The sequence below is a fragment of the Hibiscus syriacus genome, unplaced genomic scaffold, assembly GCF_006381635.1.
Source record: "Hibiscus syriacus cultivar Baekdansim isolate YM2019G1 unplaced genomic scaffold, ASM638163v2 tig00110548_pilon, whole genome shotgun sequence".
Taxonomy (NCBI): Eukaryota; Viridiplantae; Streptophyta; class Magnoliopsida; order Malvales; family Malvaceae; genus Hibiscus; species Hibiscus syriacus.
In genome coordinates this window covers 3,399,631-3,425,833 of record NW_024062775.1, presented here as the reverse complement: position 1 = coordinate 3,425,833, position 26,203 = coordinate 3,399,631, and the positions used below count along the sequence as shown (strand labels likewise).

The 26,203-nt window shown below is 34.3% G+C and overlaps 2 protein-coding genes, 1 long non-coding RNA gene and 1 pseudogene across 3 annotated transcripts; 1 reads left to right on the top strand and 3 right to left on the bottom strand.

The window, feature by feature from the left end:
* Window positions 1-20: 20 nt before the first annotated feature.
* LOC120130903 lies at window positions 21-17,481 on the bottom strand. Its single transcript, XR_005516876.1, has 3 exons — window positions 17,470-17,481; window positions 16,596-16,597; window positions 21-163 (listed from the first exon to the last, which is right to left on the bottom strand). It is a non-coding gene; the product is annotated as an uncharacterized LOC120130903 (long non-coding RNA).
* Window positions 2,618-3,483, bottom strand: LOC120130902 (annotated as a pseudogene).
* LOC120130900 (small RNA degrading nuclease 3-like) lies at window positions 3,626-8,044 on the bottom strand. The gene is made up of 12 exons (XM_039148052.1): window positions 7,634-8,044; window positions 7,265-7,447; window positions 7,069-7,158; window positions 6,909-6,977; window positions 6,676-6,816; window positions 6,311-6,427; window positions 6,165-6,234; window positions 5,945-6,045; window positions 5,041-5,163; window positions 4,846-4,953; window positions 4,403-4,507; window positions 3,626-4,194 (listed from the first exon to the last, which is right to left on the bottom strand). The coding sequence occupies exons 1-12, from the start codon at window positions 7,664-7,666 to the stop codon at window positions 3,748-3,750; spliced, it is 1,587 nt and encodes a 528-aa protein (XP_039003983.1). The 5' UTR covers window positions 7,667-8,044; the 3' UTR covers window positions 3,626-3,747.
* Window positions 17,482-21,575: 4,094 nt separating the features above from the next.
* LOC120130549 (cyclin-D3-3-like) lies at window positions 21,576-23,345 on the top strand. The gene is made up of 4 exons (XM_039147768.1): window positions 21,576-22,191; window positions 22,293-22,494; window positions 22,594-22,724; window positions 22,811-23,345. Exons 1-4 carry the CDS (start codon window positions 21,709-21,711, stop codon window positions 23,090-23,092), a joined length of 1,098 nt encoding a protein of 365 aa, XP_039003699.1. The 5' UTR covers window positions 21,576-21,708; the 3' UTR covers window positions 23,093-23,345.
* The last annotated feature ends 2,858 nt before the right edge of the window (window positions 23,346-26,203 follow it).

Genomic DNA, 26,203 nt, shown 5'->3' with positions numbered 1-26,203 from the left:
ACATCCAGATCAAAACATCGAAGCAAAAGGAAGCATGAAACAAGAACAGACACACAGGGTTCGACAAGGCATTCTGAACAAAACTAAAGTCATAGCTGGCAATCCATGCATTAAGAGATTCAGAACATCTGCGAGAAGAAACTTGGTTGACAAGGGAGGAATGCTCAGGTGTTGGGTATGTATGAATAGCCATCCGTTGCAGCAGGCCAGTTTATACATTCATTTGTGTTTTGAGTTCCTCTTCCTCCTCCCAAGTTTCAACTTCTATCTTTCCATCTATAGCTTGTTGGGGTGATCGATAATCTGTTTCGTCTAGGAATGTCAGCTAGGTCTTGCTCTCTTGTCCTGCAAGATGCTGATATCTGGCATGCTTTTCATTTACAAATTTATACATATTCTTTCAATAGAAATCATAGAATTTTCTTCAGTTGGTTTAAGGTTTTAGATACAACACCGAGTAGAATAAAAATTTTCTTTAATTTCCGAACACCTCATTCTCTGTCTTGAATCTCTATAGATTAGGAATGAAGCCAAAAAATGGGCAAAACGAAATGAATTGTCTTTTGGTGAGGCAGCGGTTGCAACCTAAGACAAATTACAGGTTTCTTGAAAGTTGAGTTATTATTGTTAAACGTGACAGTTAATATGAAACAGGGTAGGCAGAGTGGTTCAAAGGGTTCCCTTGGCTTTTATTTTATTGATCATTATCTAACTTTTGGCTGAAATTTTAGCATCAAATGGACCCATCACCTATCTTACAACCTTTGATCGAAAGAAACATAAAAATTGTGAAGATTTCACATTGGATTATTTATTAAGTAATTAAACTAGCGTGAAATTAAAGAGAAAATATTATAAGAAACTGCAATGTGATGTGATTTGAAGCCCAACGTAATTGTTCCATGCAAATTTGTACAGAGAACGCAGCGTTGTATTATTGGCTATTGCTTCATCTTCCACCAATAGAAAGCGATGGCAGAGGTATTAATAGTTGACTTTTTTTTATTATGCAGAGAGTTATTATATCTCTAAGGTAAAACATCTTTGATCACTCAACTAATTAATGAAATTCGATACTACGGGTCGACTTTAACATTGAACATTAACGAGAAGGCCGCAACTTCTTTTTGTGAGGAAAAATAGAAAGCTCAAACCCATAACCTGTTTTGTTATTGAAGAAAACAAATGAAAATTGTCGAAGCCCATAACTTGGTAGTGTTGTAGATTGGTGATTGGATAAAATATGGGCTTTGCCATGAACCTTACGAAAACCTTTCTCGTATGTAAATTGTAAAGCCAATGGGAAATCTTTTATTACCTTATAATAAAAAGTGGCACAAGTAACTGACAGTTCCTCCATCAGTCATTTCTCAACAAAGAGCCTTCTTAAGTTACAAACTAAATCATTGGTGTCACTTGCCTTATAATATAGTGGAATTATCAGTTTAGTACATGTTATTTATTTTATCCATTTGGTACATGTATGTCTAGGCTAACGCTTTAAAAAAGGCGGTCGCCCATCAGCCAGTGAGTATTGCCATTGAAGCCGGTGGCAGAGCTTTCCAACTCTATGAATCGGTAAACCACCTATGCGTCTCATACAAAATTGTCACTTCACAATTCTTTACAGGAATTGGTGTGTTTTACAATTTGTCATTGTTTGAACATATTTTTCAGGGAGTTTTCAATGGTGATTGCGGGTCGGCTTTAGACCACGGAGTCGTCGTTGTCGGATATGGCACCGACGAAAATGGTCAAGATTATTGGATTGAGAGGAACTCATGGGGCAGCAAGTGGGGTGAAAATTGATATATAAAGATGGAGCGTAATGTTAATGCTAATACCAGCAAGTGTGGCATTGCAATGGAGGCTTCCTATCCAGTCAAGAATGAGGCAAATATCATCAAAACTTACGATATCGAAAGCACCGAGAAGATCAATAGTGTTTGAATTCTTTGCTGCAATTGAAGACCAGAAAGACCTAGCAAGTAATGATATGCTCGGACTTTATCGTTTCTGTACATACATATATTTATGTATCAAGCACAACAGATGGAAAACTGGTATTGTTGTGACATGGTTCAAGCAATTTCAATTCAAACTTTATTTGCCGAGTAACCTCTAGCAATTTGGATTAAAAAAAATTAGCTAACCCTATTCCCATATGTAATGGGGTAAGGGGGAGATAGGATAGTAGGCTGTCTCCAACAGCAGGTTGAGAGCAGCTTCCGTAAAAGACCTTCAATAGTCAGAATTATGAATTGCCTATCATGTGACTCGATCCCACGACCACAAAATTAAGAGCCTTGTGCTCTACCAACTGAGTTGGACAGGCAATTCAACTTGGACATATACACAAATTCAACTTCAAAACTAAATATGATATATACCAACTGGACTTGCTTGATCAGTTCTATCTTCTGCAAAATACATTTGAGAAGGTACCGAACAGGCGACAAAGAATGTCGAATCCCCGTTTCATTACAAAGCATTCTTTGGCAATACTTTTGGTTTCTCTAAGCAAAAGCTTCTGTAAAGCTAATCCAGTAAAAAGCTGGAGGAAATGAACAAATATGTGATGTACGATTGATGGTGTTTTTCATAATACCTGTTGAATTTAATCCATAGGAAGGTTGGTGCTTCTTTTGAAGACGCCTTCTTGCCATCGTATCGCTAACAAAAGAAACAAAGAACGACATGTATTTAGCATCATTGAGCGCTCACTCAAATAACACCGATAAGAAACACGACACCAAGTATCCCGGAAAACGGATAGGAGGGGAATACATGTTTGCCGAAGGAGAAAGGAACGTATTTCTATTTGATCATGTGTAATATCTGTCTCTTCATGGTTAGGATGAATAAGGTAAACCAGTAGAAAAGGAGTATGGCCAAAAGACAGGCACAACAAACACACTGAAGAATGTCATCGCAAAGCAATGCTAAATGCCATCATAATAGAGTATCTTCACAAAGAAAAGGGTGCATGTAAGCATTCAGCACCAAATTTTATAGAATTGCATGATCTCTTCATTAATCAGCATTGATATGATAATAATTAAAAGAACTTCAGCATTAAACATTTCCTTGCAACTTTCTAATGATTCCATTCGATTCACCTGAGGCCCTGCACTGAGTACACGCGTACACCGTAAAGCACCATCAAAGCCAGGCATCCGATCCAACAGCTCACAATGTGGGGGACTGTCTTGTCCAGGGTGTGCCGGTACCGCCGCAATATCCCGAAGGCCCACCGTGATACGGTGGATGCATCGTTACCTCCCAGGGCACCACCATTTGGTCTGGTCTCCATCAGAGGGCCCCACAAAGCAAACAAAGGACCAATTTTCTTTTACTGATAAAAAAGGGCTCTTCCTTCCCTGTGAAGCTTTTCTAACATTGTCCTCGTCCCTATATAATTAACTCTACAAAGCCTTTCCAAGCCTCTGATCGTCGTCTCCACATTGTTTTTTTGTTGGGTCAACATCGTCCACTGGTTTAAAATTTAGAGGAGAGGAATGACTAAACTGGGAAAACTCTAATAAAATAATATTTTAAAGTTTAAAAATTAATTTAAAATTGAAGGCAGTTAGATTTAATTCTACAATTGAAATACAAAAATAATGAAGTATTATCCGTTTTTAAAGGCAAAAGGCATGGTGTTCCCAACTCAAACAAACCTGAACACAACACTTGCAATGTAAAGTGAGACTATAAAAAACAATACTCCATGACGATGAGTTGAACCTATTTCTTTCTTTTAGGACCCTTCTTCATTTCATCAACCTTCTTTACAAGGTTAGATATCATCTTCTCCTGCAGCACAATTTTAGCATCTTTCTCCTTCACTTCTTGCTTCAATCGTTCGATCTCTTTTAAGTGTTCATCGAGCTTATTGGTACTTTCCCTCATCTCCTCCACCATTTTTCCATCTGTCTCCACTTTTTTGGATTCGGTTGATTCCTTTGCTCTTTCATCTGACGGAATTTCGGTATCAGAATTGGCATGTGTTGTTTCCTCATCTGTCTTCAACTTTTTAGATTTGACCAATTTCTCCTCGCCATCCAATGCTCTTTTGTTCGACGAAAATTCACGATGAGAATGGTCTTGTGCCATTTTTCGGATGTATATTCTAGCAGTTTTTCCATTACCAAACTGAAAGTTAACTAGTTTCTGAGGCAGTCCAGATGAATCCTGACATAAGACATAAAAAAGGACCCAAAGTTAGTACTTCATTAAAGATACGAAAGGGTGTTCCCATTGATGGCATCAACATTCATAAAATGCTCGTCACAACGAAGAACATCATAATGTTGCAGAATGAACATTTGATGATTGATATATCATGAAGAAATTTGAAGCCCCGTGAATGAAAAACCAGGGTGGGTCAAAAAATATGCACCTTCTCTTCATCTCCTTCCATATTTTCATATGCTTTGCTTGCTTCTGGAGGACTATCAAAGACAGCAAATGCAGAGTAATGCCGACCTTGAGGAGTTTTAGATGGCTGCCAACAAATAATTCACCATATTAGACACTTGGCAATGATAGGTGAAGATGAAAAAAAGCCATGTCATTGACCAATGCTACACTAGTCTCAAGATCCATGTCATTGACTATTAAAGACAACAGATTCCGTAATGAAAGGGTTATTTGAGATATAAGAATTTAGCTCAACTTTCAAGCGCCACGGAAGTGTAGTTTATCAGAGTATTCAAGAATATCTCAAGAGAAAGCATCTCTTCACAAGTCTCAATCTTTTAAACATAAGATATGAAACAAACCAGGGTAAAGAAAAGCTAAGCCAATGACCTCTAAAGAGAAGAAAAAAAACATATAATCAACCTTTGGTTCAATTGCAACAGCTCCAGGAATGACTTTAGAAATTTCTTCTCTACGAACATTAACTGGTATTCTGTGGAGTAGTAGCTTCTCCCTTTCCGGTTCAGGTGCCTGGTTTTCCAAAAAAAGAACTAGATATGCATAGATGATAATGATAAACAATTGAAAATAAAGATAATCAGAGGTCAAACTCCATACATCTAGAACCAGGGTGATTTCGCCACGCTCTAACTTAGCAAGAACCAGTTTCATTGCAGCACATGCATCATCTAGACAATTATGAGCAGCACCTGGCTTTCGAACTTCATATCCCAATACAGACTGTAAAAACAATGCATAGAAAGTTAAAACCAAAAACAAGCATCTAAAACTACCAGTAAGTTTCGCCTTCCATAGCACCATGCAAAGTCTTTACTAAGAACAAAGCAGTCTTATTTGTGGTTTCCCAGACTTGGTAAGAGTTGCTATGGCTATGCTCAATGCATTCTAAGTTTATCCATATATTTTGGAGGGTTATACCTCCATACCCATATCCAAATTAGTGTCAGATACAGGTACTTCAGGGAAAATGAAAAGGGAGGGTAACATAGTTTGTAGTCAAATAGTTGGAAATATTAAGAATTTTGTTGAAGAGCCATTCATGGAACATTCTAAACATCCTACATATTCTTGATTTGAGTTTCCAAAAAGGAAAAACAAAGTAGTATTTAATCTAATAGATGTGAAACATGCAGAAAACACTTGCAGCATTTCAGGTTCCTTCCAACAAAATTGTGCTTTTAATAGGTTATGTGTTGCGGTTCTTAAGGTGCTGTGTTTTGTTTGTATTTCTGAAGGGTGTTCTGGTTTAAGTGCTATGTAATCAGTGTTATGTTTTAAGTGTTATGTTGTAAGTGGTTAGTGGTTAGGGACTGGATGTGTATTATTTTTCAGATTAATAAAATTCAGAGGCACTCTTTTCCTCGTTCCTATGTCCTTCATGTTACTAATGTAACATGTAGGATATGAAGGGGGTTTTTAATGAGGCCTAATCTTCTAGAAAAAAAATTGTGCTTTTAATTATTATTATTATTTTAAGGAAAAAGAAACTACTAATACGTACCTTGCATAAGTTATTCAAAGATGGTTTTCTATAGATAGGTACATCCAAAATTTTGAAGATATATGAGGTGTCGATCACTCTTGCATGGTTTATCTTTAACACTGTATACAAAAAAACAGTAACACTTAAAGGATGAGAAAGGAAATCATAACTAAGACCTGATAGGCAGTTGGTTCTACCATAAGATGAAATCAAACTTTTAGCCATTACGCCAACATACCTTGCAAATCATTGTGCAAACTATGTCCCACTAAAATAGTTCCACCAGATAACAGTTTCATCATGGATTTCTGTGAAATGTTACATATCTCAGATAAACAAATATTGAAGGAGGTCCAAGAAACAAAAAGATTAGCCATTCCATACCTGTATGTCGGCTACTGAACACGTAACACCATTCAAGTCTCCTGCTGTAACTCCAGTTATCTCTGACCGATAATCAGCCACTGCTTTGGTTGGTTTTACATGTTCATCGATTTTGACCTGAAAAAATAGACCAAACACCGAAAAAAATCATTTTAGATGACAAAAGATGAATAAATGATAAATTCCAATTAAGTGCCTTTAGCTGAAGTGGCTTGAGAGTACAATAGCCAAATTAGAAACATGGAAGAGGAAAGTAAATAACAAGTTTTACATTCTTCTGTATAATGGAAACTAGTTTACATTAAGATGCTGCAGTATCAAAGGTCCTCTTTTTTATAATTCTACAAAGAAAATATGCTTGATACCTGTAAATCATGATCTACAACACAAACTCTCACCAATGCTTCAGTGCCATCTTCACAGAGAACCATTTCACAATCAACAGCAATCATTGCATTCGACTTCATCGCCCGAGATCTTTTAGGGGGCTTGGTAACAATCCATCCCTGAGTTTATAACTGATCAGGAATCTGAAGGATAGATAGAAGCATAAACAAGGTGAAAGCAGAAACCAAAAAAAAAGTTAACAGCAACAAACCTCATCAACTGTCGGGAATGCATAATCAAGCGGATATTGAGGGTGTTCCAGAGTTAAACGAACAAGACTCTGCACTGCCACACAATCAATTAGACCAATCACAAAATAGTACTACAGGGCTACTCAAGATATGAATTTCCTCGGAAAAATGCCATTATACCTGCTCAGGGGATTCATTGTCCCAAGATTGTTTTCTAAATTGTTCCACTATGTTCCTATTTGAAAGACTTTGAAACACTATAGAGAAAAGCTGCAAACAAGCAAGTGATAGAGAAAAAAACATAACATTAGCATCCTCAAACCCGGATACCAAACAAAATAGAGTAATTGAAAACAATAACCAAACATGAATTTACTTTCAAATCATCCTCTTTGGTAAATGTCTTAAGAAACGATACTAAGACATCATTGGTCCGCCTCGAAGGATCACTCAAAGAAGCACCAAATTTTTTGTCGTAACTTCTCAAAAAATCCTTCCATCCTCCTTGTGTGCCTTCCAGTCCACGCTTTTGAACTAACTTCACGATTTCAACAAGAACCTGTTCATAAAAACTGAGCTCAAGTAAAAATGTAACGTTATACTTTCAAAAGTAAGTACTTCGATTAATCCACTTCGCCAAACCAAAGGAATTACAAAACCCAATTTAGCAAACAGAACGAAACAAACTGCAATGCTTGCTGCAATAACTAATAGAAAATAACAAATTTAAGTCGACACGTTCTACCTTCTTCTCAGCCTTTTCGAGTTTCTCGTCCATCAGGAATCCGACGAAAAAGAGGAGAGACTGAAGGAGGTGGAAAGGATTTCAAATAACGGAAGGGCAGTAGTGTCGCGGGCCGCTATTTCGAAGTATCGGCGCCGTCCACCACGGATAAAGACCTCAATAGTTGTGTGAAAACAGCGGCAATAACGGTCCGCTAAACCTATAGCTTTAAAAAGAATTAAGTTTCTTCACAAACTAAACAGATAGAGTATGAGATGAGACGGAGAAACAGGTGGGATTGAAAAAAAAACATCAAATGCAGCAGAGTGATAGAGAAGCAGAGGCCTCAAACTCTCACGACTCAATGAAAAGCATCCAAACTAGGTTTAGGGTTCCAAAAATTACCCAATGAAGGTTGGCGGCGGGATGACTGACGAGGGATGGGAGTAGGCGGATCAACCGGGTCTGTTGAAAAGTAAATAGCTAAACTTAAATGGTTAAATATCAAATATGGTCCTAAAATTCGTTTTATATCTAATAATAGTCTTGTTGTGATCATTGAAATTGAATACAAAGGTTTTCCAAGTTGATGTACTTTTTTCTACATTTGGATTTAGTCCTCTTACTCCATCCTTTCAGCTTTAAATATTCAAGCCCAGTTCATAACATTACTTAATGATACGGCATATTAAAATGAAAAAAATTCTAATTTAGAAGTCACGTGAGGAAAAATAAATTGGAAATTTAATGATAAAATTCATGTTACCTTCTTCTTGAGCTCAATTGGGCCGATGAAGAGATTGGGTAATTAATGTGGCACATTATATATTGAGCGGATCCTAGGCTTTCTGGTGGCCCATAGGATTTGGATCAATAAACGTTTCCAGATGAAAGAAAGCTATTGCTATTGTTTATGGCTCTAAATCACGTAAAAACAAAACATCATTTTGTTAATAATTAAGATTTTAGACAATATTTGGGGCAAATTCTACGTGTTTAATGATGATGGTTGTGCAAATATGTTGATGAAAAAACCTATATATGACATGATTACATCCATCGATCCCAAACCAATTCATTGCCTCTTTGGCATGCAACCATGCTTCATTATTTTCATCCTTAACAAAACGCATGTCGATCGTCGACATTGGATTTGAAAAATCAAGTCAATTTTATGTGGAAACTGATCAGATGAGTGACAGCAACCATGACTGCCAACACGTAGACTAGGAACAATGGCAAGATTAGCCGTTATATATGAGTTGTAAAACCGTGGGGTCGAGTTTAGCTCAAGAAATGAATTTGAGTTCGTTGATTCCTCATTTAAACCATTTATTGTTGTATTTGGACACGCCTGTTTGCTGTTTCATATTAAGTAGCTTCAATTTTCGTTACTTAAACGTGTTGAAAATTTAGGATATTCTTCGGACAAAGAGAGGGAAAACACACAAGCTGGTCCTTAGTTCTCGAGAATTCAAGACTTGGGGGGAACACAAGCAATGTAATGTGATTCAAAGTTGGATTTTTGCTGAACAGCACTGCTCTTTTGGACCCACTTTGGGTCATTTTTAAAGTTAAATTCTATTATATATTTAAGTTATTAATTTAATTTATGCATTTTAACTTAATTGTTTTTAATATTTTAATTTTGATTTTTGAATTTTTTGTTATAACTTAAATGGTAATTAATAAATTGTCAAATCAGATTTTATTATTAGTTATGGTACTATGTGTATGTTATATATTTAATGATTGTTCTTCAATTGGTCATTTTAATTTATATAATTTACTCATATTATCGTTACACAATTTGATTTTTTTTTTAAATTTTAAAATTAAAAAAATATATATATAAATTAAAGTATGTGAATTGCCTAGCACGCCATTTGATTTTCCCCCCGAGTCTCACTTAGTAGGCTTATTTATCTCAACCTATACATAATGATTAATGAGCCTATAAATATGATTAAGCCGGGAATTACTTATAATTTTATATTCGAGTTTAACAAGTTTAAGATGGTCAATATCAACTAAATTTGTCATTAATTTTTGTAGTATGTGTAAATTTTAGATTTAATTTAATTAATTTTAATTTTCATATTTTTGAAATTTTAAGTTATCATTTTATAAAAAAAATTAATATGTTTATTGAGGATATCGTGAGTTTATACAAAAGAAAAAATAAATTATACGTATATCGATATAATATCAAAAATATCTAACGTTTTATTATATAGTCTTTTATTCTTATTTTTAGACTATTCTGATTCCTAATATTTTATTTTAAGGTAAGAAAGTCCTTAATATTTGATTAAATAATTATTTTAATCCTTATTTATTTTTAAACATTTTGATCCCAAATATTTTATTTATGACAAAAAGATCCATATATTGGAGCATTAACCATATGTTGTCAAACGATTTTCATCCATAGAGCTATTTTACTCCCAAATAAAATATTCAGGCTAAAATATTAAAAAAACTAAAATAATAATTATTTTTTTTATTAATTTAGGATAAGTACAAAGTAATATCTATTCAAGGAATAAAAATTAAAATAATTATTTAGTTAAATATAAGGGATAATTTTATTATTATGTCGTATATATAATTTATTATATATGTGCACGAACTAAGTGATCTCCGTGATAAATTAATTGTCCTGGGTTTGAGCATCGAAAATATCAGGGTGTGAACGTTCCATGTGAAGAGGTTAAGAGTTATGTTTAAACATGTACTACTTTGAACTACCTGTATTAATAAAAAAAATTATTGTATGTGTCCATAATGTAACAGAATCGTATCCGGTATCAAAAGATACAAAAAAAAAGAGCACACATAATGGAAAGAGTAAAAAGAATGTTGATAAAATATGTAAAAGAAAGAAATGGATTCCACAGTCCAAACTGCAAACACATTGGAAACGATGGGAAACTATAGATTTACTACAACTATTCTCTTTAAGCTGAAAAGGATACCGTTATTAATATATATAATAAACACCATGTTTGCATGCAAATCTCAAACATTAATCGCACGTAAAATAAATGTATTAACGTTAATTAGGATTGTAGGACAAAGGACAATAACCAACCTTATTTCGTCGTTGATATAAATCATTAAATTACAGGCCAGATTTGAGGAAAATTTCAAAATGAAATGATACTTTCATACATTTGTATTTAAGAAGATTAAATACCCTCTTAAAATGCATTGGTAGCAACATAAATTCTTCTTTAAGAGCCTAAATTCAAAAAAGAAACCCTAAATAATGTATGGGAATAGTATTCTACTAGCTCTCCCGTATTTCTTTATAAAAATTTAATTCTAGCTGTTGGTTAAGTATTTATACCAAGAATCCACCATTTTCCCACCTACAATAAGACGTCACTGAAGTAAAAAAACCAACAATTTCAATTTCTAAAAGTTAAATTTCAATTTGAGGTAAAAATATTTTTGGTCTAAAAAATGTACTTTTATCATATTTAACTCTAAAAATACTTTTAAAAAATAATAAAATGAACTAATTCAAAGTAACCCTCTCGTCCCCCCTCAGTCAAATATTTAAGCTTACTTTTTCAAAGTAGTAAAAAAATTCAAACCTCCATTCTCAACCCCAAACAAGACAAATCCCGGTTTTATTTTAAACAGTCAAACGCGTTACAACCCTCTTAAATTTAAAACCCCCAATCTACTTGGCGCGTTGGTCTCACATTCATTAAAGTCCAGGCCCCTTGAAATCAAGTCGCTGTTAAAAGAATGTGTAAGCCACGTAAACCGATGTGAAAGTGGTTTTGGAACAAAGTTATAGAAAAGGCAAAATCATTATGATACGCTTATATAGGAACAAGTAAGGATTCTTTTCGAGCGTTGATGGTTAGTTGGGTATTGTTCGATTTGTGTTTATTAATAATTTTTATTGTTTGACTTTATATGTTACTCGTTAAGTTCGTTAAAATTGTGTTCAATTCTTGTTCGTTAAAAAAATTTTGATGTCAATTCGACTCGTTGTTCGTTAATCTCGACTCATTATTCGTTAAGTTCACTAAAAAATTTAGCTAAAAATAAATTTATTAATACTATACGAGGATATTAAGGTTGGTTTTTATTAAAATAATATTTTTAATTAATAATATTTTATTGCTTATTAAAAAAATAATAGGTTAGTTAACTTATTATTTTTAATATTTATTAATAAATTAAAAATTATTATTTAGATTTATTTTTTGAATGAAATAATTTTGAAGTAATTACTAAAAATACATTTTAAAAAATTAACGAGATGCTCGTAAATTTATCGAGTCGAGTTAGATTTTGTTCGACTCAGCTCTTTAAGGTCTCGAGTCGAGTTCAAGTTCGAGTCGAGCTTTTATCGAATTTTGATCGAGTTGAGTTCGAGCTGCTCAACTCGTTAAGCACCCCTAGGAACAAGGTATGAGAAATTTATCGGCCAAAATCATATACATATCAGTATCATAAATTTCCATCTTTCTTTTTTACATTTTCAAAAGATTTAACTATGCATAGATACTTTTTTAGACTTTTTTACCAAAAAAATCACTCTATAAATAAAATATTACCTCTCAGTCACCATTTTCCAAATATAACACGATCTAACACCTGAGAGAATGAGGCGTGTTTGGTGAAACGTGCTTTAGGAGGATCGAAAGGTAAGACGTTGTTGGTGAGAAGCGTTTTAGCTGAAAATCGCCTGACACAATGATACCCTGTAAGGCATATCCCTTGGGGCACGCCTTATTAGGGTTTTTGACAACCCTGTAAGGTTCATCCCTTGGGATGAACCTTCACTTTCCTGCCTCGAACTCCTGTTAAATTCTCCCACCTATTTCCCCCAACCGGCTATTATATAAACCCCTTCTGCAACTAAAATAAATCACACCTAAGTATATCTCCTTTCTATCTATTTTCAGTTTAATAAGATATAATTATTTTTATAATTTATTTTTTATTTATTAAAAATATTTATTATTAAAGTAATTAGTTATTTTAATATTATTTTATTTTAGTATTTATTTTTATTCATTATTTAATTATTTAATTGTAAACTTATTTAGTTAGTTAATATTTATTTATTGCAGTTAAAAAGTGGAAGGTGCGTTGTTGCAATTGGATGTTGATCATATTTCAAGTCATTTTGTTGATACGGTAAGAATACAAAACTTTATTCTTTTTAAATTTATGAATATTATGAAATCAATTATATATTATTAAAATTATTAAAATTTATTTATTTGAATTTATTTAAATAATTTTCAAATAGTAGTTCAAAATTTAATGGTTAGAATTTATTTGTTAGGAAAATGATCGTATATTAGAATTTTTTATTCGCAACAAGAAGATTGAAACATCGAGTGTATCTGGCCATATTTATCTATGGCTGGATTTGGTTACTTAGCAAAAACTGAATAAGGTTGTAAACTTGAACCCGTCCTGATTTTTTCATTAATTAAGAGATGGAGGCCAGAGACACACACGTTATATCTATTATGTAGGGAGTGTACCATTACGTTAGAGGATGTTTCAATGCAACTAGGGCTTTCGGTTGATCAAACTGCCATTTGTGGTGTGGCAGATGATGATTGGGGGGTTTTATGCAGGGAGTATCTTGGAAGCTGCCCGCCTAGTTTCAACGGTAGCTGAATAACATTAGGGTGACTAAAAAGTTAATTTAAAGAGTTGTGCGAAAATTGTTCAGAGGAAGAGCAAAAGCATTTGCCCGGGCATAGATACTACAACTCATTGGAGGTATATTAATGCCTGAAAAATCTCGGAACCATGTCCATTGTATGTGATTGAGTCACCTGATCAATTTTTAAGTACTCGACACATTGAGTTGAGGGTTTACAGTGTTGACATTTTTGTTTAAAGAAATGTGTAAGGCTACGCATTATAAGAAGATTATTATTGGCATTTGTCTCATGCTTCTCCAATTGTGAACATGGTACCGCATGCCTTTTTTATGCCCAATCGTGAATGAGCCATATGTATTTCCATTACTTTCAAGGTATCGATAGTAAATTTATTTTTAAATAATGTTTTCGATTATTATAGAATGACATACATATATATATATATACACTTTAAATTGATGGTCAAGTAGTAGGAAAAATCATCATGATATCCCACAAGAATTACAAGATATCTGATTACTCATTGATCGGAAAGATGGTGTAGAGGTAAGTTTTTTAATTTTAATTTTTTTATTTAATTGTATTTATATAATTTGAATCTCATTTTAATTTTGATAAGAAATCTATATTTTTGTTTTAGTTCAAATAGTTGTCATATTTGGACGACGAATTGAGGGTTTGCATCTCACCTAACTTGAGTGGGATATTTGATGTATGGTGGCGGTTATGCCCCTTATTTGTTATGCTATTATTGAATGACATTCAATTGATCGCGTGCTTCGTCAATATGTATAACATCAATAGACACGACAAGAAAGAGGTAAATTGATTGGTGAAGCATAGAGAGTGGTTGGCGATGTGAGAGAACCGATATCAACACTTGCCTCATCGATAGTATATAACACAAACTGATTTGATATTTTTAGATGGATATATTAAATGGTTCAACGTAAATGGGAAGTCATTCTTACTTTCAGTGGAAGCAAGAGGGGTGACAATTCATCGTCGCCGACAAAAACGTCCGACGTCACAACATCATTATCACCCATTACTAGACGAAGAGCATGTGCTTCCAGGTCATCCTTAGCTATGTCACCAAGACCATCACACCAATAACCAACGATACTGGTTTATATCCCCAGCCCTCCAATTCACATAGGGACACCACTTAACTTTTAGACGCCACCGCAACCAGTTCAGATGTCACATCCGCAAGTCCATATGCCATATATGTCGGTTCATATGCCACCCCCATTTGGTTACACATAGAGCCCGTAGGGTTTTATGAGACCCACTGGTATATATTTTTTGACTATGTTTACGGATCCAGTATTTAGTTCCTACGCGAATTATGTTGCGGGTGGTCCTCCACCACAAACACCTCAACCGCAGTATACGTCACAGAAACCGATGTCTGGTTTTCACAATTTTCACAGTTCTTAGCAAGTGGTGAGATCGTTCTTCATACACCTCCAGAATCCTTATTCTACAGAGGTCATATATTGATATTCATCCCTTATCGAGACAATATTGTTGAGAGTGATGATGATGATGAGAACGACGATGAGGATGATAAGGATGAAGACGAGGACGATAATAATGAAAAGGAGGAGGATGAAGATGACGAGGAGGAGGAGCAATATATAAAAAGAAGCCCTCCTAGAACTAGACAACCACCACCTTGTGAAACACATTCCAGGAGACATCGATGAATCTGACAACCATTGCTATATTTTTATTTATTGTGTGTTTATTATGTATTTGCCTCTTATTTTGTTTTTTATTATGTATTTATATGAAGTAAGATTTTTCCTCTTAATTGGTTTTTGCCTCTTATTTTGTTTTATTATTCTGTATTTACATAAAATAAGTTTTTGTATGATGTTTAATGTCTTTTTGCAAACAAAGACAAACAAGACACAATAATTTGGGTAGCTTTATTTTATAGGATCACTTCATAGGGCCTATATATATATGTATGAGGTGAAAGCTAATTTTAATCTATTCAGGCAAAAACTTTAGTTGTTTAACTAAGATGGCTTCTGTTCAGGAAAATGTTTTTATTGCAAATATTTAAGCATGCCTTTCAACAACAAAAATTCACTTGAGGAGTTGAAGTTTAAAATATAAAGAAAGGTTAAACTTAGGAGGAAAAGAAGAATCTCTTTGTTGTATTGTAGATTGTCGGTATCATTTAAGAGGTTTCTTCTAAGCGATGATGTCGACCTTTGTAGTATGATTGAAACATAATACTCTCGTTATGGATCTCATGTGGATTTGTTTGTAGAGTTTGAGGATGTTGATGATGATGCTTTGAGTTCGACTACCTAACAAATTAAGCAGAATGAGTTCGGGAACACAAAGATAGATGATGATCACTCAGAAGCATGGTGCAAACACAATTGGGCATTGTAACATCATTAAGAAAAGTCTGTTTTAGGTGTATGTGTATGATTTTATTTACTGTTTAAAGTATGTGAAAGATGTATAGTATTTCTGGTTCGTTGGTTTGGTATGCTTCATGTCATGTTTAATAGTTTGTTGTTTAATGTAATGTAATGTAATGTTTATGGTTTATTGTTTTTATAGTTCACATCTATAACAAATCTCATATTGAATTTAATTATTCCTACTAAGAAAACATCCATTACAATATTGCTTTCATGATTTCAGAAACAATAAAAGTAGCCTTTAAATGTATCATCACATGAGCAATATGTTTGTGAAATATTTTCAATGTATGAAACTGAATTTTTTTACAATAGTTGAGATAATCATGCTTCTGCAGTGGAAAAACTCTTTTTCATTCATCTTTATATGCATTGGGTTTAGGCTTGACAATACTTAGTATCATTCTTGCAATATTTCTTTTATATGAAACAATAATATGCCTAAAATGTAAGTTGCTTCAATGACACCTATGGTAGAGGCTTGCTTCAAGATATGACAACAAACTTCAACATTGACACAATACTTAGAAAAACACTCAACTATATCTTCCATAAACAATGTATCTAGATTTCTGGAAACATAACCCTTTCGTACGAGTAGCCATTCAGAACGATCCAAAGGTTTCAAGGCATACCAATGAAGTCAAACATTTGCAAATATGAATATGTAATTTGATGCCAAGCAAAAGTCGTAGCAAGTTAAACGAAGTTGAAGAAAGTCCTCAATAGAATTAGAAGCAGCGCAACGTAAAATCTTAGCTAATATATCATTTGGTAGATAAGATAATAAATATTTATCTGCCATTGAAAATAATGGAAAAGTCTATAAAAATGATAGATAACATAATCAGAAAGATACACGAAAGACAAAGTATTGAGGACCACTTGCTTCATCTCTCATATATATAGTGTCTGACGAAAAAGAAAGACGCTTTTCAATGGAAGCATTTTCCCCATTTTCATAGAATCTCTGTGATGTCATAGTGTTTTCTATTATTATTCAGAGAATCTCTTATATCATAATGTTCATCACATCTAAAATGAAATGTGCATTCCAGGGGAAGCGTTTTTAATTATTATTCAGAGAATCTCTGCCATGTCATAGTGTTCCATCCCATTTGAAATAAAATACGCATTCTAGGGTAAGTGTTTTACATTATTGTTCAGAAAATATCTATCATGTCATAATGTTCAATCCCATCTGAAATGAAAGACGCGTTTCAAGGGAAGTGTTTTCTATTATTATTCAGAGAATCTATGACATGTCATAATGTTCAATCCCATTCGAAATGAAGGCACGTTCCAAGGAAACATTTTTCATTCAGAGAATCTATGTCATGCCATAGTGTTCCATCCCATCCAAAATGAAAGGCACGTTCCAGGGGAAATAGTTTCCATTATTATTTAGAAAATCTCTTCCATTTCATATAATTGATATGAATTGTTCCCCGACCCTCAATATCTTAAACTCTTCAATTCAAAAACTTCGTATCTTTAAAATCTCAAACTTTTAAACGTTCAAACTTTAAAACTCTCAAACTAAGAAAATGACTCTTATTTCAGTGTTGTTTACTATGATGGAGAAATTGGGGAAGATGAATACTGGGTTATTTTCTGATCAAATCATTATATCCTTCTATCCTTCAGGAGAAAATCACTCTTCATGTTGAAAATAGTAGAAGTTTGGCTACACTTCAGTATAGATTTTCGACTGAAATTTTTTGTTAACATATACATCGTTCAATCTTAAAACGACGACGATGTTACTATGATGGTTGATGTTTCCAGTCAAAATTCAAACTCTATTACAGAAATATATGCCACTTTTGTTAACGTGCATCCAACTCGGGGTATCTCCTTATCCTCCCACCATGGTTTGCCTGAACTGGTTGATCAAGTTGACAGTTCAACTCAAACAATATGTCATGATTTCACGTCACCAATGACTAAGCTACCTCCTGTTAACATTCCATTAAGTTCCGGGGAAGACATTTATCTGTCACTTTTTTCGACCTCAATATAGAGATATTTTTCAGTTCCAGGGGGAGACATTCATCTACCAGTACATTCGACCTCAATATGGAAATTCCTTCTACATAATACTCAATTCATAACCCATATGGTGACATCCCTTCAAGTTCCAGAGGAAGTTACTCATCTGTGAACTTATTCGAACTAAACATCAGAGTCATAGAAGAACCATAATCTTCTCTGGAAGAACCTCTTCGTGAGCCAGGAGCAGATGGCGCTAAAAATGAATTATTCCTTGAACCCAAGTCACCACAATTCAGCATGGACTCCGATGATGGTGCGGATGAAGTTCCTATAAATATGATACAATATGAACCTCCAACACACATGTATAAAGTTGACTATGATGCGATGTATGGGCTAGAATTTCCTGATATGTCTCATCTTGGAGACTATGGGAGGTATTCATCAGTTAATAATGGTGATTTATATCGTGGAATGAAGTTCACATCTAAAGAAGAAACAATGATGGCAGTTAAGAGTTATAATATTCGTAATTTAATTAAGACTATAGTCGACCGATCTACCATAAAAAAGTATGTATGTTATTATGTCCAACGTGATAACGACTACAATTGGATGTTTCATGTTTTAAAGAGGAAGAAGACCGGTAGATGTGAACTAACAAAATACAGCGGTCCTCATACATGTTGTGTACAGGGGATCAACCAAGACCATCCAAACTTGGACTCCAACATGATTTTCCAAGCCATCATGCCCTTGGTTTGAGAAAGCTCCCACATACCTATTGCAGTACTGATTTCTGCAATACAATCTCAATATGGGTATACATTCTCCTACAAAAAAGCATAGAAGGAAAAACAGAATGCCATTATAAAACTATACGGTGAATGAGATTAATCTTACAACAAACTACTCAGTTGGTTTAACCTGGTTCAACGACTGAATCTTGGGATAGTAGTTGAGTTTGAAACTCACCATGCCTACCATAATGATTGAGTTCTTCGAGATCGATGCCAATACCACCGCATTTTTTGGACTTACCCACAATATATTAATACAATGAAATATTATAAATCCACTGTCCAAATTGATGGTATATTCTTGTATGAAAAATACAAGCAAGTTCTATTATTGGCAGTTGTCCAAGATGGTAATCGCCACATTCTTCCTATTGCCTTTGCCCTTGTTGAATGAGAATATATAGAGTATTGGGCTTTTTTCCTGAGAAATCAACGGTTACATGTGATCACGTGGGAACATATTTGTATCATTTCTGACCGAGGAGCTGGGATCAAAACTGCAATGAACTCTTTGGGTCTAATGTGAAAACCTCCACACGTCCAACATTGTTTCTGTATCCGAAATATTGATGCAAACTATCATGACAGATATAAGAAGAATGATAAACGATAATTAATTATACACATGGGTATGCTACCTTTTCTCTAATTTTATTTTTCACTTATTTTCATTTTTATACTAACTACTTCATTTCTCTTATGTTACGAACTCTCACCTCAAACGTTTGAGGTTATTCTTCAAGAATTACAAGGAAAAAATGAACATGTATACAATTACATCAGTGAAATTAACAAAGAAAAGTAGACAAACGCATACGATGATGGATATCGATATGGACATATGACAACCAACTTGGCTAAGATAATTAATTCAACCTTAAAAGGGGTTCGTCATTTACCAGTAACTACTTTGACTAAAATGATGTATTTTTATTTGGGTTAACTTTTTGCCAAGTTTGGGGGACAAGCTCTTATTTGGATACATAATGGTCATATTTATCACCCACGATTAGTAGCAGACTTGCATCAAAAGGTTACAACATCAAACAATATATCTGTAATAAGCTTTTCTCGCACCCAAGAATTATTTCGGGTCACAAAAATGCCACGACCTCTGCAAGGGATTGAATCTAACTCTTTTAGAGTTAATCTACGAGATAGATGTTGTGACTATGGGTTTTTTTTAAACTTTGAAGTATCCATACTCCCATGTTATAACAGCTTACTCATTTTCTCGTCAAGACTATAAGCGTTACGTGGATCCCGTATACCAACTTTCACAAGTATTCAAGACATATGAATATGAGTTTCCCCCATAGGTAATGACAAATACCCAAATGAGGTTCAAACTTGACTTCCAATTATACCAGATCCGGACTTATTAAAGGAACCATGTTGTCCAAAATCCACTCAAATTCATTGTGATATAGATATTCGAGGGACGTCAAGACAAAACTTAAGATGTGAACATTGCAGAAACCCCGACCATAATAGGAGAAACTATCCATCTCTTTCATCATCACGTAATCGTTGACCACTACTCATATAATCATATTTTCTAATGTTTCAACTTATGTTATTTCATTTTCTTTTACTTTCAATTAATGTGATTTCAGCTTGTTTATTTTACAAGATGACCCTTTCGTATATCTATATATTTTTTATAATTAAATGTTTAACTTTTATTTCTTACAATTTAGCATACAATTAACTTTAACCCTAAACCCTACTTTAAAATCACAAACATTGTAATATACGATCAATTTTAACTACAAACTTCTTTAAAAGCCCTAAACCATACAAATATAACACCCTAAGCTACTAAAAAACCCTAAAACCAATGACAAAATCTTAAAATCATTTTAACATAAAATCCTAAACCTAAAATCACCAAGCATGGGAGGTGCCTCTACGACGCGCCATTCAAGGGGGGTATGTTCCCTAAGATGCATCATTCATAAAACCCATGGAACGTGGGTTTCATGCGACACGCCTTCCTTCCTCCGGCTAAGACGCGTCTCCTATCGTGCGTCTCTTTCTCTCTTAAGAAAAGGTGTTATATCTAAAAATAGTTAAGGAAAAGTGTTTGATGGATAATATTTTTCTAATAAGATATTTTTTAGTAAAAAAAAAAACTTTTTTTTAAAGAATTTGTTCTCATAAATAATAATATTTTTAAAATATTTGTTTATGGAAAAACTCGCGGAACGGAATGTGTGCAAGAGCTGTCCTAATTCTTTTTTTTTACTCGGCGCCAAATGTGCAACAAGCTTTCCCCACAAAAAAACTCTAAATTTAATAGCAATATGACTTTATATATTTAATATAAAATTATTGTATGATACTTATCTATACAAATTAGACTGAATAGTTTAGAATCAATTCAAACTTAAATAAATGGAGCTTGTGTATAATATCCCTCCCTCAAGAACATGCATTGGTTAAGGTATGAAGGTGAAATAAGAACAGGCAAATACTAGTAAAAGTCAATTGTTTTCAGTCTAATTTCCAATCCATCAACAGAAACCCACGAGAGCTGGTTTAAAAGAAAGAAAAATACATGCATTTTCATGGCTTTGATTTGATTCGAAGGGAAACATCTCTTTGCTTGAATTTGAAGTTAAACTGAAGTTATTGTTATTTTCTCATTGTAAAGGATATGCAAATTTGATTTTCTGTTGGTTTCTTTCGCTTTTTTATGTTTGAAAACGGCCCCTGCCTGCTTAATTATGTGCTTCAAACAAAATTGTTCAACAATGGAACAGGATTGACTCTGACTGCTTACTGATAAAGTTGACAACTGAATACAGAAGCAGATAATAGTATAGTAATAAAAAAAAGACCAAGATTTGAAGAAAGAACCCTTTTTTATTTATAATTGATTTCTGCATTTGAATTTTGACAGTAGTTTTACTGTACTAAAGATCCAGATTCTATGGAAATAATAAAGGAAATAAAGAAAAAGGGTAAAAAAGGATCAAAACGTGAATAAAAAAACCTTATACTTCACCTCTCTCACTCTATTTTTCCCTACTTTCTCTTTCTTTTGTCTTTTTTTAATCTCTCTTCCTCTTCGTCTTCCTCTCCCTGTGTTTACTTACTAATGAAGAAGTGAAAAATGAGGTTGAGATTCCTTGTGTTTTTCATGTAATTGTTATTATAATGAAAGGAGAATTCATTTGCTGCTTCTTTGAAAAGCCATGGCTCTGCAAGCTGAAGAGACACAGCAACAACAGATTAAAAGCCCACCATTGATTCTCGATGGGCTGTTATGTGAAGAAGAAGATTTAGGGGACTATAGTTTTGAAACTGAAACTGTGAAAAAGAAGGCGTTTGTTGTACCGTTTTTCCTGAACGAACATGATTTGTTATGGGAAGATGATGAGTTAATCTCTTTAATGTCTAAAGAGAAACAAGCCCATGTTGGTAACATTGACGTTTGTTCAGAAGTGTCTTTTGTTTCAGCTCGTAAACGAGCCTTGGATTGGATTTTCAAGGTCAAGGCACGCCACGGGTTCAATTCCTTGACCATGCTTCTCGCTGTTAATTACTTTGATAGGTTTGTTTTAAGCTTCAAGTTCCAAAAAGACAAGCCATGGATGGGACAATTAGCTGCTGTGGCTTGTTTGTCTTTGGCTGCCAAGGTTGAGGAAACACAAGTCCCGCTTCTTTTAGACCTCCAAGTATGTGTCTAATGCCAACGAAATTACTGTCCCAATTTATGTTTCTGAAGTTCTTATTCAGTAATTAAAGTTGGAGTTTTTCTTCTTTTTTTATTCTTTAGGTGGAAGAAGCACAGTATGTGTTTGATTCAAAGACCGTTCAAGGAATGGAGCTTTTGGTGTTATCAACTCTGCAATGGAGGATGAACCCTGTGACGCCAATTTCCTTTTTTGATCATATTACAAGGAGGCTTGGATTAAAGACTAATTTGCATTGGGAGTTACTTTATAGGTGTGAGCGTTTGCTTCTCTTCCTCATAACTGGTGAGAATAGTCAAGAACAGCTTTTGTGTTTTCATTGCTAATCAAAAAGCTTTTTTTGGTTTCTTGAGTTCTTAGTTTTCGAATTTGATTTCGATCCAGATTCAAGGTTCATGCTTTATGCTCCTTCTATCTTAGCTGCTGCAACAATGCTGCATGTTATTAAAGAGGTTGAGCCATGCCATCACCTTGAATATAAGAAACAGCTAATTGGAGTGCTCAAGACATGTGAGGTTTGTACATAATTATTTGTAGCCCTCTCGATTCTAGCCATGTAGGAACTCGATTTTTCCATCAATTGTGGTTTTTGTTTCTACAGGATAAAGTAAATGCCTGCAATGAGCTCATTTCGGAGTCACTGGAAAGCCAGTACAAAAGAAACCAAGGCCACAAAAGGAAGCATAAATCAATACCAAGCAGCCCTAATGGTGTCATTGATGCGTCTTTTAGCTGTGATAGTTCAGATGATTCGTGGGTCGTGACATCTTCGGTCTCGTCATCACTACAGCAGCTGTTTAAACGAAGTAGAGCTCAGGACCAGCAAATGCGTCTGCCTTCACTAAATCGTATGTTTGTGGATTCTCTTAGTAGACGTAGTTAAATCATCCCTTAGGTCATAATAATTAGTACTGCTGAACATGTTATTAAAAATTCCTCTTGCGAATTCGTCGTAAGTGTTCTTTAATGTGCAATTGAGATGTGTTCCTTAATTTATTCGTTGCCTTTTATGGCCAAGTTTCTAACATGGTTAGAGATGTATTCGTATCTTCTAAATTCCACTTTGATTCATCTTTGGATGTCAGTAGGGAGTTTGGCAAATTGACACCATGGCCTCGTTATGCTATGGTTTCTGATTCTTCGAATGTATGGCTCCTAAATAACATATATCCAGGGCAGCCTCTTTATCTGCATACATCTATATTATTTTTAGTCTTTTATCTCAGAATTCATGTGAAAATAGAACTAAGATCAAGTTAAAACTGTCTTGTTACTTTTGCACTTTCAGGACTTGGGATAAAAAAAATCAGGGTCAAACAGAGAAGCAAAATTCACTAGAGAAGAACCAAATTCCCACTAGCAGGCAGTGTTTTCCACCATCAACCATAACTATGATATTACGAAAAGTTATGCACTGCCAAGCATTTAACCTTTTAAGTCCATCACCATCTTTGCACTTACTGGTTTTTTATGTCATTTTATTGGCAAAAACAATAGCTGTCATCTAGCCTTATTACCTACCATGCCTCTTTTTTTTCTCTGTTTGCATGTCTTTGGCACTTTTCATTTGAAATAACTTTCTTATTTTGTCATTTTGAAGCTTGTGGTCGTATATTCTTGGATTTACTGATATATATTGCTGAAGAAACAGCTGGCCTACAATTGTATGTAAAATTTCAAGGTTTAGACATTATATTGGCAATGAACTGATAAAATCATGCACGAGAGCCCTTTGTGATAAGCAAATTGGTCTTGCATAGTACAGGGAGTTTTAGAACAATCTGTTTTCTGGTTTCATTTTTGACTTGATGAACATTAGCATCAATCATCAGAAAGTGTCACGCGGGGGGAACTTGTGTTTCGAATGCGAGAGTACGAAAACGAGAAAAGGTTTTTTGTAGTGCAGCTTGGTAATTCAAGCAAACTTGAAAAGCTTATGGATGAAGACAGTGGAGATTTGGAGAAATGGGCGGGCAAAATCAATAGATGTGCAACGCTTTTTTGTTTTGTTTTTGAGTATGTCCTTTGTGTCTTGTGGCCCTTTATTTGCCTTTCCCCCCTTTACTTTCAAGTAGATTGTTTCACTGCAACAATGCACATAATAGAAAGAAAATACAGAAGAAGAAGAAATGAAATTCAATTTGTTTATCCTCTATAGTAACTCTTTTGTCTTTGCTTGGTCTGATAATAATGGAATGGAGGGAACAAAGCAAAATGAAAAAGGGAGGGAAAACTGGATCCCTCCACATGCCAAAGAAGGAAAAACAATATATGCCTACTAAACACGAAAATAATGCGTTACGAATCATATTTCATGTTTATCATTCCGACCCATTTTGTAATGCGTTACACGATTGACACGAGAAAAATACACAAACACGATGTGTAATCATGAATTTAAGGATTTACAGAGTGTCGTGCTTTTTCAATATATCATTCCCCATGTTTTTAGAGTACAAACTGCAAGGCCTCATCAAGTACAACAAGGAACGCCTCACCTATGCTCAAAAACAAGAACCTTTGTCCACAAACGTTTGAGATTTCATTTTCACATGCTTCAAACTTGGCAGAAAGCAGGATTAATAGTGTTTGATTTTATGATATTGGTGTAAACAAGCAGAGCTTATTGCTGCTTTTTATAAATGTGGCACTGAATTCTCTTAATGGGAAACAGACAAAATGTACAACTAAGGGCACAATTTCAAACGCAGCAAACATGTCTTGTTTAGTTTGGTGGGAATTTATGAGTTATTTGCAGTAGCTTCAATTATTTGGTCTTTTAGGCTCTGATCAATCTTGTTTGAACATGAACTTGGGAATTTCACTGTAACTGATCTTTGCATATTCACTTAGATAAGCATTGTAGAAGAAAAGAATACGTGCATAATGGCTCTTGATGAACGATACTTTATAGACTTCTCCCACTGCGTATATATAGTTCCTTATGATGTATAATGCATTTATACAATACATTCCAAGGATCATGCATGTATATCATACATTTGAAAGACTCTTCGAATACATTGAAAAAAATTAAGCATATTATTGAAAAAAATTGAGAATGCATAACGTCAGACACGTACCTATATCCAACGACCATCAACCCAAGTAACATAACCAGATATATTGATATATAAAAGATCAAAACCTTCCCAAAGTCCTTAGTCAGATGTGGGACATGTAGCCTGTATGTACATATTCAATGGTGTTGGCGAGGTGAAAGCAAGCCAGTTGTATCAACGGAAGATCATCCTGCAAAAAACAAAGACCAAAAACGAACAGACAACTCTAATGTTCATTATCTCTCCTTTAGGACCGACATTCACCTTCACAGCCCTTGTAAGGATTAGCCATCAAAAGTTGAAACTAGAAAGATCCTTGTTAAATGTTTGTTTGACAATTAAGCTCACATTGTACTTTACCTATACAAATCATAGTCTCCAAAAAGTAAAAAAGAAAAATGAAAATTGTAATGAGATTCTGAAGTCTTGTTAATGGATTATCATCGTTCCATTAGTTCCGAGATAGTGCATCTTTGGCGGATTCCAGGGTTATCGCCACGGCAGCCGCTGCAGAAGTGAGGACACTGCCACTGGTCTTTGGGTCGCTCGGTGAATGCTGGTGACTTAACTGCTCATTTTTCAGCTCTTGGCCTTGCCCTGCCGATGAATTATATGAATCCACATTTCTTTCAACTTGTACATTTAAGGTGTCACCCTCCTATTCAAGGCAAAGTTTTTATTTTTAAATCTCAATTCAAGAAATCAACAATTATTGAGAAGTGAGAATCTGAAAAGGAAAGGGAAAAGAAAAGAAAAGAAAAGAGCACCTTCTTGGGTCCCTTGTCCATATTGAATGCAATAGTTCTTAATTAAAGATTTTGCATTTTGATTTTAACAAGTGGGAGAGAATATATATTAGATGTTATTAATGGTAACTAGGTCCCCTTATTTACTGGTTTTATCGACACATGGTTGATGAATGTTTGGTCTCC

Coding starts and splice junctions, on each gene's coding strand:
- LOC120130549 (XM_039147768.1), top strand. CDS start 21,709: ATGGCTCTGCAAGCTGAAGAGACACAGCAACAACAGATTAAAAGCCCA. Junction 22,495..22,593: donor GCTTCTCTTCCTCATAACTG/GTGAGAATAGTC, acceptor ATTTCGATCCAG/ATTCAAGGTTCATGCTTTAT. Junction 22,725..22,810: donor GAGTGCTCAAGACATGTGAG/GTTTGTACATAA, acceptor TTGTTTCTACAG/GATAAAGTAAATGCCTGCAA.
- LOC120130900 (XM_039148052.1), bottom strand. CDS start 7,666: ATGGACGAGAAACTCGAAAAGGCTGAGAAGAAG. Junction 6,978..7,068: donor ACAATGAATCCCCTGAGCAG/GTATAATGGCAT, acceptor GTGGCAGTGCAG/AGTCTTGTTCGTTTAACTCT. Junction 4,195..4,402: donor TGGAAGGAGATGAAGAGAAG/GTGCATATTTTT, acceptor GTCTTATGTCAG/GATTCATCTGGACTGCCTCA.